Here is a 15,534-nt window from a genome sequence, read left to right as displayed (position 1 = left end):
TCTAACTGTTGCTTCTTGACCTGCATACAGATTTCTCAGGAGGCAGATAAGGTGATCTGGTATTCCCATCTCTTTAAGAATGTTCCACAGTTTGTTGTGATCCACACAGTCAAAGTCTTTGGCGTAGTCAGTAAAGCAGAAGTAGATATTTTTCTGGAATTTTCTTGCTTTTTCGATGATCCAACGGATGTTAGCAATTTGATCTCTGGTTCCTTTGTGTTTTCTAAATCCAGCTTGAACATCTGGAAGTTCATGGTTCATGTACTTTTTAAGTCTTGCCTGGAGAATTTTGAGCATTACTTTGCTAGCACCTAATTGACAAGTTCTGTCTTGAAAAACTGAAAATGTTACTCTGCATTGGAGGTAAAAAGATGATGCTTCAAAAAATATGTGGGCTGAAATACTTACATGTTTCAATATAAAAAAGATGGAGTGACTTCCCCAGTGGTCCAGTGGCTAAGACTGTGTTCCCAATGCAGGGGGCCTGAGTTGGCTCCCTGGTCAGGGAACTAGATCCCATATACAGCATACATCCTCGATTGGAGGATTTTGAGCATTACTTTGCTAGCATGTGAGATGAGTGCAACTTCTGTAGTTTGAACATTCTTTAGCATTGCCTTTTTTTGGGATTAAAATAAAAACTGACCTTTTCCAGTCCTGTGGCCACTGCTGAGTTTTCCAAATTTGCCTTCATATTGAGTACAGCACTTTCACAGCATCATCTTTTAAGACTTTGAAATAGCTCAGCTGGAATTTCATCACCTCCATTAGGTTTGTTTGTAGTAATGCTTCCTAAGGCCCACTTGACTTCGGACTCCAGGATGTCTGGCTCTAGGTGAGTGATCACACCATCATGGTTATCTGGATCATTAACATCTTTTTTGTATAGTTCTTCTGGTTAGCTTATATAATCGTGGTTAGTGTATAGCAAATTTTGCTAATTCTCCATATTATTTATTTATTTCGCTGCACCAGGTCTTAGTTGCAGCATGCGGGCACTCTTAGTTGCATGTGGGATCTAGTTCCCTGACTAGGATAACCTATGTGAGTAAAGAATCTAAAATAAACTGAATATCTGTTTTTAACTTGTCTTGAATACCCAGTTTTGTTGTATGAGCTATTTTTTTCTCTTAGGTTTGTCTTAAGTCTGCTCAGAGGCAAATGACCTGAAGCTATTGTTATCCTTAGTGTTGATTTGGTGTAAACTTGTGTGGTGTGCTCTTTTTATCAGGTGCTGTATGGTCAACATACAGTAGTATCTTGGGACAAATACATTGACTACTACTGTCTGTTTGCACTAATTTGCAGTTCCAAACAAGTAGAAAATGCCTTATGCTGATGTTGAAGCTGCTTCTAAGCTTGGGTTCCTTCAGAATTTTTACAAATGTTAGATGCCAATAACTCATGTGTAATTATCAATGCAGATTATTGATATTATGAGTTTGGTGCTTAATTTTTCTTCTAATCAAAAATTTCAAATATTTATCCAAAGAAGACATATATATATAGATGACCAGTAGGCATATGAAAAGATGTTCAGCATTACTAATTATTACAGAAATGCAAATCGAAACCACAGTGATAGCTATCACGAACAAGTCTACAAATAATAAATGCTGAAAAGGGTGTAGAGAAAAGGGAACACTCCCATACTGTTGATGGGAATGTAAATTGGTGCAACCACTTTGGAGAACAGTATAGAGATTCCTTAAAAAACTAAAAGTAGGGCTTCCCTGGTGGTCTAGGGGTTAAGAATCTGCCTGCCAGTGCAGGGGACATGGGTTTGATCCCTGTTCAGGAAGATCCCACATGCCATGGGCCGATCAAGCCCGTGCACCACAACTACTAAGCCAGCCCTCTAGGACCTGTGAGCCACAACTACTGAGCTCATGCTTCATAACTACTGAAACCTGCGTACCCTAGAGCCTGTGCTCCTCGACAAGGGAAGCCTCCGTAATGAGAAGCCCACCTACTGCAACTAGAGAGTAGCCCCTGCTATCCGCAACTAGAGAAAGCCTGTGCATAGCAATGAAGACCCAGCACAACCAAGAGGAAATAATCTTAAAAAAAAAAACCAAAAAAACTAAAAATAGAATTACCATATGATCCAGCAATCTCATTCCTGGGCATATATCTGAAAAAGACAAAAAGTCTAATTTGAAAAGATGTATGCACTCCAGTGTTCATAGCAGCACTACTTAACAGTAGCCAAGACATGAAAGCAACCTAAATGTCCACTGACAGATGAAAGGATAAAGAAGATGTGAGGTACACACGCACATATACATATGCACAATGTAAAATACTACCCAGCCATTAAAAAATAATAATACATTTGTACCAACATAGATGGACTTAGACATTTTCATGTGAAGTAAGTTAGACAGAGAAAGACAAATATCATATAATATCACTTATATGCAGAATCTAAAAAAAGATATGAGTGAACTTATTTACAAAACACAGACCCACATAGAAAACAAACTATCAAAGGGAAAAGGATAAATTAGGAGTTTGGGATTAACTGATAACAAAGCTATATATAAAATAGATAAAAAACAAGGAGATATATGTCTATATATACACACATACATATATTACACACATACACATATATAAACATATATAACTGAATCACTTTGCTTATACCTGAAAGTAACACAACATTGCAAATCAGCTATACTTCAATAAATATTTTAAAAAATATTTAGTTTTTATATTAACACAGCTCCACCCATCAACAGAAAATTGGATTAATGATTTACTGAGCATGGCCCCACCCATCAGAACAAGACCCTGTTTCCCCCTCTGTCAGTCTCTCCCATCAGGAAACTTCCATAAGCCTCTTATCCTTCTCCATCAGAGGACAGGTAGACTGAAAACCATAATCATAGAAAACTAACCAATCTGATCACATGAACCACAGCCTTGTCTAACTCAGTGAAACTATGAGCCATGCCTTGTAGGGCCACCCAAGACAGATGGGTCATGATGGAGAGTACTGACAAAATGTGGTCCACTGAAAAACGGAATGGCAAACCACTTCAGTATTGTTGCCTTGAGAATCCCATGAACAGTATGAAATGGCAAAAAGATAGGACACTGAAAGATGAACTCCCCAGGTCAGTAGGTGCCCAATATGCTACTGGAGATCAGTGGAAAAATAACACCAGAAAGAAAGAAGAGATGGAGCCAAAGCAAAAACAGTACCCAGTTGTGGATGTGACTGGTGATAGAAGCAAGGTCCGATGCTGTAAAGAGCAAAATTGCATAGGAACCTGGAATGTCAGGTCCATGAATCAACGTAAATTGGAAGAGGTCAAACAGGAGATAGCAAGAGTAAAAGTCGACATTTTAGGAATCAGCGAATTAAAATGGACTGGAATGGGTGACTTTAACTCAGATGACAACTATATCTACTACTGTGGGGAAGAATCCCTTAGAAGAAATGGAGTAGCCATCATAGTCAACAGAAGACTCCGAAATGCAGTACTTGGATGCAGTCTCAAAAACAACAGACTAATCTCTGTTCATTTCCAAGGTAAATCATTCAGTCTCACAGTAATCCAAGTCTATGCCCCGACCAGTAATGCTGAAGAAGCTGAACAGTTCTATGAAGACCTACAAGACCTTCTAGAACTAACACCCCAAAACCATGTCTTTTTCACTATAGGGGACTGGAATGCTAAAGTAGGAAATCAAGAAACACCTGGAGTAACAGGCAGATTTGGCCTTGGAGTACAGAATGAAGCAGGGCAAAGACTAATAGAGTTTTGCCAAGAGAATGCACTGGTCACAGCAAACACCCTCTTCCAACAACACAAGAGAAGACTCTACACTTGGACATCACCAGATCGTCAACACTGAAATCAGATTGATTATATTCTTTGCAGCCAGAGATGGAGAAGCTCTGTACAGTCAGCAAAAACAAGACCAGGAGCTGACTGTGGCTCAGATCATGAACTCCTTATTGCCAAATTCAGACTTAAATTGAAGAAAGTACGGAAAACCACTAGACCATTCAGGTAGGACCTAAATCAAATCCTTAATGATTACACAGTGGAAGTGAGAAATAGATTTAAGGGACTAGATCTGATAGACAGAGTGCCTGATGAACTATGGATGGAGGTTCGTGACATTGTACAGGAGACAGGGAACAAGACCATCCCCAAGAAAAAGAAATGCAAAAAAGCAAAATGGCTGTCTGAGGAGGCCTTACAAATAGCTGTGAAAAGAAGAGAAACAAAAAGCAAAGGAGAAAAGGAAAGATACACCCATTTGAATGCAGAGTTCCAAAGAATAGCAAGGAGAGATAAGAAAGCCTTCCTCAGTGATCAGTGTACAGAAATAGAGGAAAACAACAGAATGGGAAAGACTAGAGATCTCTTCAAGAAAATGAGAGATACCAAGGGAACATTTCATGCAAAGATGGGCTCAATAAAGGACAGAAATGGTATGGACCTAACAGAAGCAGAAGATATTAAGAAGAGGTGGCAAGAAAACACAGAACAACTGTACAAAAAAGATCTTCACGACCCAGATAATCACGATGGTATGATCACTCACCTAGAGCCGGACATCATGGAGTGTGAAGTCAAGTGGGCCTTAGGAAGCATCACTACGAACAAAGCTAGTGGAGGTGATGAAATTCCAGCTGAGCTATTTCAAATCCTAAAAGATAATGCTGTGAAAGTGTTGCACTCAATATGCCAGCAAATTTGGAAAGCTCAGCAGTGGCCACAGGACTGGAAAAGGTCAGTTTTCATTCCAATCCCAAAGAAAGACAGTGCCAAAGGATTCTCAAACTACTGCACAATTGCACTCATCTCACACCCTAGTAAAGTAATGCTCAAAATTCTCCAAGCCAGGCTTCAACAATATGTGAACCGTGAACTTCCAGATGTTCAAGCTGGTTTTAGAAAAGGCAGAGGAACCAGAGATCAAATTGCCAACATCCGCTGGATCATCGAAACAGCGAGAGAATTCCAGAAAAATATCTATTTCTGCTTTATTGACTATGCCAAAGCCTTTGACTGTGTGGATCACAGTAAACTGTGGAAAATTCTGAAGGAGATGGGAATACCAGACCACCTGACCTGCTTCTTGAGAAATCTGTATGCAGGTCAGGAAGCAACAGTTAGAACTAGACATAGAACAACAGACTGGTTCCAAATAGGAAAAGGAGTACGTCAAGGCTGTATATTGTCACTGTGCTTATTTAACTTATATGCAGAGTACATCATGAGAAACGCTGGGCTGGATGAAGCACAAGCTGGAATCAGGATTGCCTGGAGAAATATCCGTAACCTCAGATATGCATATGACACCACCCTTATGGCAGAAAGTGAAGAGGAACCAAAGAACCTCTTGATGAAAGTGAAAGAGGAGAGTGAAAAAGCTGGCATAAAGCTCAACATTCAGAAAACAAAGATCATGGCATTTGGTCCCATCACTTCATGGCAAATAGATGGGGAAACAATGGCAGACTTAGTTTTTTGGGCTCCAAAATCACTGCAGATGGTGACTGCAGTCATGAAATTAAAAGACGCTTACTCCTTGGAAGAAAAGTTATGACCAAACTAGACAGCATATTAAAAAGCAGAGACATTACTTTGCCAACAAAGGTCCATCTCGTCAGAGCTATGGTTTTTACAGTAGTCATGTGTGGATGTGAGAGGATAGTATAGTATAGATGAACTGTAAAGAAAGCTGAGTGCCGAAGAATTCATGCTTTTGAACTGTGGTGTTGGAGAAGACTCTTGAGAGTCCCTTGGACTGCAAGGAGATCCAACCAGTCTATCCTAAAGGAGATCAGTCCTGGGTGTTCACTGGAGGGACTGATGTTGAAGCTGAAACTCAAACCCTTTGGCCACCTGATGTGAAGAACTGACTCATTTGAAAAGACCCTTATGCTGGGAAAGATTGAAGGCAGAAGGAGAAGGGTATGACAGAGAATGAGATGATTGAATGTCATCACCAACTCAATGGACATGAGTTTGAGTAAACTCCGGGAGTTGGTAATGGACAGGGAGGCCTGGCGTGCTGCAGTGCATGGGATCGCAAAGAGTTGGACACTAGTGAGTGACTGAACTGAACTCCACTGAGAAGGCAGTGAGATAACATATTTAAAGTGTTGAAAGAAAAAAATGGCCACCTTGAAATTCTAAATCCAACAAAACTGTCTTCAAGAATGAAGGAGATATTAAGGCATTCCCAGATAAACAATAGCTGAGGTAGTTCATTACTATATGGTTTATACCGTCTATACAAGAAATGCTGAAGGGAGTCTTTCAGGCTTACTATAGACCTGTTGAGTTTACTTTCTGCAGTAGGACAGAAAAATACACATTTTAAAAATCAACCCCCTGTAGATTCTTATACACAGAAAACAAAACAAGAAACCTCTAGGTGATACAGTTGTTTTCTGTCTTGAAGACTGGTAAAAACTATTTTTAAAAAAAGCCCTATTATCAAGTGTTCACCAGGATTTGATACAGTGGAAACCCTTCAACTCTCATGGTGGATGTGTAAATTGGTTCAACCACTTTGGAAAACAATTTGGCATTAATATAGACCATATATAAAGTTGTATAGACCACTAACAGAAACTCCCTATCTCTATAGCAGAAAACATATATAAGAATGTTCACACTGGCTGTTTGTAATGGCAAAAAACTGGGAACAGTATGTCCTTACGTTTATTGAGGGAAGAAAAGATTTTAAAAAGTGTGGCATAAAGTGTGTGCAAAAATAAATGTATCAACGTGGAGACAGAAAAGCAAGCGCTTTCATTAGGCACTTTCATATTAATTCATAAGGCACATTTTATTTATGGATGTGTATATTTGTGGTAAAGCTATTTAAGGAATGGTAAAGAAAAAATTGAGGGTAGTGGTTATCCCTGGAGGTAGGAGGAGGGAGGGAGAAAGGGTTTCAGTGGTTTTGGTCATATGAACTAAGAGATGGTTACATGACCATATGTTTTCTTTTTTAAAAATTTTAATTTATTTATTTTTACTTTTTTTGTTTGCGCTGGGCCTTCATTGCTGTGTGCAGGCTTTCTCTAGTTGACGGAGAACTGGGGCTACTCTTTGTTGCGGTGCATAGGCTTCTCATTGTGTTGGCTTCTCTTGTGGAGCACAGGCTCTAGGGCGTGTGGGCCTCGGTGGTTGTGGCACACGGACCTTGTTGGTCCACAGCATGTGGGATCTGCTCAGACCAGGGATGGAACCCATGTTCCTTGCATTGGTAGGTCAATTCTTATCGCCACCAGGGAAGTCCTGTTTTATTTTCTTATACCTCATTTATTGTGTCATTTTACATGTGTCAAATACTATATATTATAATAAGAAATGTTAAAGACTATATAAAACATAAAACATCCATACTGTGCTATTGTTGAAAAGAATGATATGCCTTTGTGTGTTCTGAGTTATTCATTGGAAGCCTTTTTTTCCTTTCATGGCATTGTTTTTTTTGGAGGGAGGGAGAGTGTTGCTCTTTCCACTTGAAAATGAAATCTGTTAGGGCACAAGTTCTTATTTGTTTTTTGACATCTTGTTAACTGCTGTATTCTAATCATTCCCAGAAAGTGATTGGGACATAGTACATGCTCAGTAAGTATTTGCTGAATAAATGTGTGTGTATGTTTATAAAACCTGGTGAATGTATGTACACATAGATATTTAAAGATCTGAAATTCTAAAGCTTTACCAGTGAGAATAGGGGAGTGTCACCATTGCTCTGCTGGCCCGCCGTGAAAGCGCATGCTGTCAGATGTCACAGACTGGGTGTTCCACTGCCCCGTTTAACCCCCTCCTCAACCCCCCCATCATTTGGGGCAAGGGCTTTAGGCCATAATTTTAAAAGGAGGACCTGAATCCAAAGAAAGATACAGTCACAGCCTTTTATTGACTGAAAGGCTAGAAAGTGACTTAAATTTGTCATACCATTTTTTTGCACTGTATTTTAATGTTTTGAAGTTTTATTTGCTTTCGTTTCATTTGGGTTTGTTTAGTTTTTGCAGTTGTTAATATAGGACCTATTTTGGGGGATGATTTCTCAGAGGTAAACTAAGTCTTTTCATAAACTAAGGTAAACTTTTCATAAACTAAGTCTCTTAATTCTTTTCTAGTCATTGTGTGTATTCATCAGATAGTTCTGTCTCTATGTTCTGTCAGTTTCTATTAGTGGAATGGTGCCTATGTTCTAGAACTATAACAAGCAACAACAACAAAGTCATAAAATATAAAAAGGAAAACAAAAGATAAAAATTTAACAATTCCCTCTCAAGAAAAAAAAACAAAACTGGAATTCTGCATACCAAATTAACCTCTAAGTAGTTCTTTGGAATTAGGGGTAGGGTTTGGTCACAGATGAGAGAATGGAAGCTATATTGTACTTTGTATTTTATATTCTGCACTTGCATTTTTATAATTTATATTTATTGTGTATTTTTAACTAAAACGGGAGAAAGCATCTTTGAAAATAAAGCAGAAATTATAAATTGGAAAAATTAGCAAAAAATAACATTATTGACAAACCTAAACAAACCCCTTAACTTCAAGAATTGATGTGACAAATTATTGGAAGGTAGATTGAGACTAGAAATGGTCCTGGAATCAGCTTAGCTTAATGTGCAACTGAGCTGCTAACCCTTCTCTGAGTATTTCTAAAGGAGGCTGTTGCTAGTATGGGTCTCTGGAAGAAAGATCAGTCTGGGGTGGAGGAGCTGTGAGAATTTTAGGATCTAAGGCCATGTACTGAGTAGTTTAATATTTTAGTAACATACTAAAATACAATAAATAATGAGGTTCTTTTTATTTGATTTAAAACTTCAAAACAACATGAAAAGACCAGGATGTGACTAGAGTTACGTACTTGGTTGGATGGAGTGCAGTAAGTTGTGTTCTGTGGAACTCTTGAAATATCTGATGCCCAAATAAATAAAATTTAAATTATTTTAGAGGTAACTTGGATTTTTCCCTCTTACTCTTTGTTTAGTGATTCCTTGGCAAAACCCAACAAACCCCTTCCCCCTTGCCCCTAGACATGCCTATCCCATGCCAATGCACTTTTAGTAAAAAGTGTGTACAATAGAATGGCCTTATCAGACCTTCTTGCACTGCTTTGGCACAGCTTTGACACAGATTTCTCATGCACCTTCTATAAGTTAAGTATTTTTATAGACATCTGTCTTCACTTTGTAGTGTTGATGCTTTTTTTTCCCCCACAAGTGTATACATTCATTTTATTTAATCTTAGGTTATTCTATGGTAGAAATGTGGATGTCATTGTTACAATACACAAGGTTATAATGTTGATCTAGATGATTGATTGTACTTAGGACAGAAGTTCATGATCAACCTTTGGTTCATGTTTTTTATTTTAGTGTGGGAAACTGGTCAGAGCCATGTGGCTATGAGCTCAGTATTAAGGTCTGGCCATTGGCTTCTTTCTATATGAAGGGAATTATTTCTTGGTATACAAAATTTTCCCCCTGTGCATACACTTGAAGGACTTCTCTTTTTTCCTCCATGAAATTGGGAAGCATACATTTTCAAAATTTGGAACTGCTGAATTTTGAAGTCTTAAAAATTAATCCTATCTTTTTTTCAATATTTTTTTCATCCTGTTTCCTCTGTCACCTTTTCTTGAAACAAGTAACATGTTGTTTATTTTTGGTTTTTGCTAGTTCTGGGACCGTTTGGACCCCACGATGTTTTTCCAAGATTTTAGACCCTTTCTAAGTAGCAGTCTACTGGACCAAGATAACAGAGCCAATGAGAGGAGTCACCAAACTCACACTGACTTCTGGGGTCCAAGTCGGCCTCCACGGCTGTCAATGACTCAGAGATACAGATCTCGAGGAAGTACTCGTCCCGAGAGATCCCCAGCTTTTGAAAGGTGAGTACTAAGTTGTTATTTAAATTCTTTTTAAGGGTAGTTTCAGTGAAGGACATATTGACATAATCTAATTGACATAATAAGATTTTTATACTTACTATCTTTGTGGACAAGATGAGAATATATATGCAGAATGAAAATGAAGCCAAATTGAATGTCTATACTCAACTAGTACCAGTTTAGCAATGATGATAAACTGAAGGATGATAAAACTAATGACATAGGTCTCTAGTTAACATTTTTATTAATATTTTAGATAAATATCTAGGTGATATGTTTATCAAAGTTTCAGAAGATACTGAAAGAGATAGCAGATATATTGGATAACATTAGGATTCAAAAAGACCTCAATAGATTGGAGTGATGGAGTTAATATGAAATTTAATAGGAATATAGAGTCTTGTGACCACAAAACATTCACTCAACAAATACTTATTGAGTGTCTTATGTTGGGACACTTTACTGGGTACTGGGGATATGATGGTGAGCAAAACGGATAGTGGTGCTTGATCTCATGGATGCCATTTAGTAGGAATGATAAACACTAAATTTTTAAGTGTTTGCTATGTGCATAGCATTGTGCTTTGTGCTTTTTCTACTTATTTAATCCATGTAAAATGGTAGGTGTTGTTCCTGTGCTCATTTTGTTATTGTTCAATGGCTAAATCATGTTCGACTCTTTGCAACTCCATGAACTATATAGCATGTCAGTCTTCTCTGTGCTTCTCCTGGAGTTTGCTCAAACTCAGGTCCATTGAGTCTGTAATGACATCCAACCATCTCATTCTCTGTCACCACCTTCTCCTGCCCTCAGTCTTTCCCAGCATCAGGATCTTTCCCAGAGTCGACTCTTCGTATCAGGTGGCCATGTGTTGGAGCTTCAACTTCAGCATCAGTCCTTGCAATGAATATTCATGGTTGATTTCCTTTAGGATTGACCGGTTTGATCTCCTTGCTGTCCAAGGGACTCTCGAGAGTATTCTCCAACACCACAGTTCAAAAGCATCGATTCTTTGGCGCTCAGCCTTCTTTATGGTCCAGCTCTCACATCTGTACAGACCTTTGTCACCTAAGTGATGTCTTTGCTTTTTAATATGCTGTCTAAGTTTGTCATAACTTTTCTTCCAGGGAGTGTTTTTTAATTTCTTGGCTGCAGTCACCATCCACAGTGATTTTGGAGCCCAAGAAAATAAAATCTGTCACTGTTCACTGTTTCCACTTTTCCCCCATCTATTTGCCATGAAGTGATGGGACCAGACGCCATGATTTTAGTTTTTTGAATGTTGAGTTTTAAGCCAGTTTTTTTGGCTTAAAGCCAGAAAAAGTTTTTAAGCCAACTGTCCTCTATCACCTTCATCAAGAGGCTCTTTAGTTCTTCTTCATTTTCTGCCATTAAGGTGGTATCATCTGCATATCTGAGTTTGTTGATATTTCTCCCAGCAATCTTGAGTCCAGCTTGTGATTCATCCAGCTCAGCATTTCGCATAATGTACTCTCCATATAAGTTAAAAAAGCCTGATGACAATACACAGCCTGATGTACTCCTTTCCCAATTTTTGAACTAATCTGTTGTTCCATGTCTGGTTCTGTTACTTCTCGACCTGCATGCAGGTTTCTCAGGAAACATGTAAGATGGTCTGGTATTCCAGTCTCTAAGAATTTTCCAGTTTTTTGTGATCCATGCAGTCAAAGGCTTTTGCGTAGTCAGTGAAGCAGAAGTAGATGATTTTCTGAAATTCTCTTGCTGGAGTATAAAATTCTAAGAGAGAAATAGCTGGGTCAAAGGATATGACTATTTGAAAATTGATACTGTCAAATTGCTCTTCTGAAAGACTATAGCATTATATTCTTACCAACAGTATTTGAAATGTACGGAACATCCTTATCAAACTGTTATCAGTCTTTATCTTTCATGATCTGATAGACAAAAATATGCCAGTAATATGCTAAATATTACTTTTTATGTCTTTTTAATTTTTTTCATTTGATTAAGCTTATTTTCATATAATTATTAGGTATTTATATTTTTTCTTTAATGAATTGTTTATTAATATTCTTTGCTTGGTTTTCCTATTACAGAATTAAAAAATTGTTTTATATGAGTTCTCTCTATGTAGCAAAGATCTTAATCTTTTATATATTGTTTACATATTACATATTTTAGATTTCATACTATACTTAGAAAGTCTCTCTCCTTATTTCGTGATTTTAAAATATTCCCAAAAAATAAAAAATAAAAAAATAAAATATTCCCATATTTTCTCCCAGTATTTTCTTATCTAGTGCTTTTTGGTTATAATGGTCAGAACTCTTGTTATAAGCAATAGAAATTCACTTTAATATAATTTGAAAAAATTAGAATGTGTTGGTTCATATAACTCAAGTGGTTCTTGGCCGTATCAGCATATGTACCAACATCTCTCCTTTTTTAGCAAATATGATATCATTTCTTATTATCCTGATTTATAATTTATTCATAATATAACCTATAAAATATATTAAAACATTTATGCCTATATTATTATTCTCCAACTAATATACAAGAGAACTAAAAGTAATACATAAAAATATGTTTTTAAATTTATAAATACTTGGCTGTGACTGATTTGGGAGGCTGTGAAATACCAGATGCTTGCTTCTATGTGTAGAATCACTAAGAAAGTGATAGTGCCTTTCTGTCTGGCAGCAGCCATTAGGTAAGCCAAGATGGGTATTTGTATTGATACAAGTATTAATACATCCAGGAGCTATAGAGGAAGAAGCAGTAGACGTAATGCACTTTCTTCTCAGGGTACAGTATTGCCAGCTCTCAGAGCTCTGTGAGACTGCCTGCCCCACTTGGCTTGATAAAGTGCATAGACTGGGATACAAGGCCAAGTGAGATTATGTTGCATATTGGGTTTGTGTGTATTTTAGTGGCTGTAAATGCACATTTCCTAAGGATGCATCCTATGGCAGGCCTGTCCATCAGGATGTTAAGCAGTGAAAATTTGCTCAAAGCCTTCAGTCTGTTGCTGAGGAGAAAGCTAGATGCCGTTGTGGGGCTGAGAGTCACCACGTGCAAAAGAATGAAACTGTCTTATACCATCCACAGACATTAACTCAAGATAGATTAAAGACTTGTACGTAAGAACTGAAACCATAAAATCCCTATGAGGTAACATAGGCAGTAAGCTCCTTGACATTGATCTTGGTGATGATTTTTTGGATCTGACTCCAAAAGCAAAAATGAACAGTGGGACTACATCAAAGGATAAAAAGCTTCTGCACAGCAAAGGAAATCATCTACAAAATGAAAGGCAAATAGCCTAACAGTCTGTTTAAAAAATGGGCAGAAGACCTGAACAGACATTTTTCCAAAGAAGACATACAGATGGCCAGAAAGGACATGAAAGGATGCCAGGCGTCGCTAATCATCAGAGGAACACAAATCAGAACCACAGTGAGATACCACCTCACACCTGTTAGAACGGCTGCTGTCAAAAAGACAAGAAATGGTAAGTGTTGATGAGGTTGCGGAGGAAAGGGAGCAAACCCCTTTACACTGTTGGTAGGAATGTAAATTGATGTAGCCACTGTGGGAAACAATATGGAGGTTTCTCAAAAAAATTAACAATAGGAGGACTACTTTATGATCTAGCAGTTCCTGGGTATTTATCTGAAGAAAACAAAAACACAAATATGAAAAGATAAATGGCATCCCATGTTTGTTGCAGCGTTGTTTTCCATAGCCAAGACATGGAAACAACCTAAGGAGCCATTGATGGATGAATAGATAAAAAAAAATTGTGATATACAGATATATGTGTGTGTATGTTATTCAGCCATGAAAAAGGATGAAATTCTGCCATTTGCAACAACATGGATGGACCTTGCAGGCATTATGCTACATGAAATAAATCAAAGAAAGACAAATACTGTATGATCTTATAGGTGGAATCTTAAAAAAAAAAAATTTCGTTAACCAGGTTCATAGATACAGAGAACAGATTGGTGGTTGCCAGAGGGATTTTAGGGTGGGAGGTGGGTGAAATGGGTGAAGGGTGTCAAAAAGGACAGATTTTCAGTTATATTAGAAATTAAGTTGTGGGAATATAATGTACAGTGTGGCTGCTATAGTTAATAATGTTATTGCATATTTGAAAATTGCTAAGAGAGTAGGTCTTAAAAGTTCTCATGTTAAAAAAATTTTAAATTGTATGGTGACTAATATTAACTAGACTTATGTGATAATCATTTCACAAATACATACAAATATCAGATTTAAAAAGCTCTTTAATTTGTTAAAACATTTTCTGCAGATTGCTTCATGAATGCATTGGGAAATTTTGAAAATTAAAGTGCAATAATATTAGAAGACTCTTAAGTGATAGTGTGTTTAATAAGATAAAGTTTTATCTTTTACACCCCTTTATTTATTTATTTTAAAATACATTTTCATGGAAATAGTTCTAAGGAGTAGGCCAGGAAACGGGGCCTGGGGGTGACATTAACATCATCCATACAGTATTTAACATGAATCAAAGCCTGACTGACAGCTTAATCCTGAGACTCTAAAGAATTAAAAATCATGTGGAAGCTGCTCATCCCTGGCTTTATAAACACTTTCATCTTTGCTTTATCTTATTAGGGAGTTATATGTCAGTGTTTAAAGTGCTGTGTGGTATGAGAGGTGTGAGATAAAGTCTTCAAAAGAGGGGTGTAGAAACTACCCCTGTAGATTTGTTGGTGCATATGAGGAAACCTACAGCTTTACTGAGGTGATGCAGTGCTCTTCTGGTTTATTTTTAAGTAACTGTTTTATAGTTTGGCAAGGACAAACTTTCAAATTATATTTTAATTAGAAATGTGTAGAGTGGGAAGAGGGATCTCCTAACCTTTTGCCATGATTATATGTAGAAAAATAATGAAAGTTGACCAGTGCCTCTATTTTTAGGTTTAATCAGCATCCCATTTATATACCTGCTGCTTCTGAAAGGAGAAAAGTTTAAAAAAGAGTGCCACCATTTTTAGGAGAATTAAATAGAACTGTTGCAGAAGGTTTCTCTTAAAAATGAAACAAATCCTAGTTAACCTAGTTAGCTCAGTTGACCTCAGTCTTCATAATGCCTTTGAATTTCACATAAAAGATGAAGGCTTCTCATTGAATTCCATGTCTCCATGGGGTCTATGGAATCCTGAATTATATGCAAAGTAGTCAGTAGTGGTCTTCACAATGCTATGTATTGAAACTGATGGAAATTGGACATTAGGTAAATGAGGTCCATGTTTGTTTAAAGGTATATCATTGCTCAGTTCAGTTATCAATATAAGTTCTTACCTGCAGTCTTACTTTTTCTATAGCTATTTTTCTCATCCCCACTCTCAAAATCCTTACCATTCCATAAACTTGCCACAGGCCATCAATTGTGTCTTCCTTAAAAGCACACCACCAGGAGTTCCCTGGTGGCCTTACGGTTAGGATTCCGAGCTTTCACTGCTATGGCCTGCGCTCCATCCTTGGTCGGTGAACTGAAATCCCACAAGCCACATGTGTGGCCAAAAAGCATACCACCATCTTCTGTTTAATTTATTCTGTTTGCATTATGTCTTCCAGTAGAGCAGGCATCTCTTTGCTAGGGTAAATCT

At 37.5% G+C, this 15,534-nt stretch overlaps 1 protein-coding gene across 2 annotated transcripts in view; it reads left to right on the top strand.

The window, feature by feature from the left end:
• The window catches only part of RNF115 (ring finger protein 115), a 66,099-nt gene that overhangs the window by 31,284 nt on the left and 19,281 nt on the right, over positions 1 to 15,534 (top strand). For both annotated transcript variants that reach the window (XM_043456787.1, XM_043456795.1), the window contains one exon: positions 9,695 to 9,906. In XM_043456787.1, coding sequence (XP_043312722.1) covers positions 9,695 to 9,906 — 212 coding nt within the window. The remainder of the gene's footprint in view (positions 1 to 9,694; positions 9,907 to 15,534) is intronic.

Source organism: Cervus canadensis, chromosome 2 (genome assembly GCF_019320065.1).
Source record: "Cervus canadensis isolate Bull #8, Minnesota chromosome 2, ASM1932006v1, whole genome shotgun sequence".
In the NCBI taxonomy this organism is placed as follows: Eukaryota; Metazoa; Chordata; class Mammalia; order Artiodactyla; family Cervidae; genus Cervus; species Cervus canadensis.
Note: the sequence above shows the minus strand (reverse complement) of the source record. Positions and strands in the feature narration are given on the sequence as shown.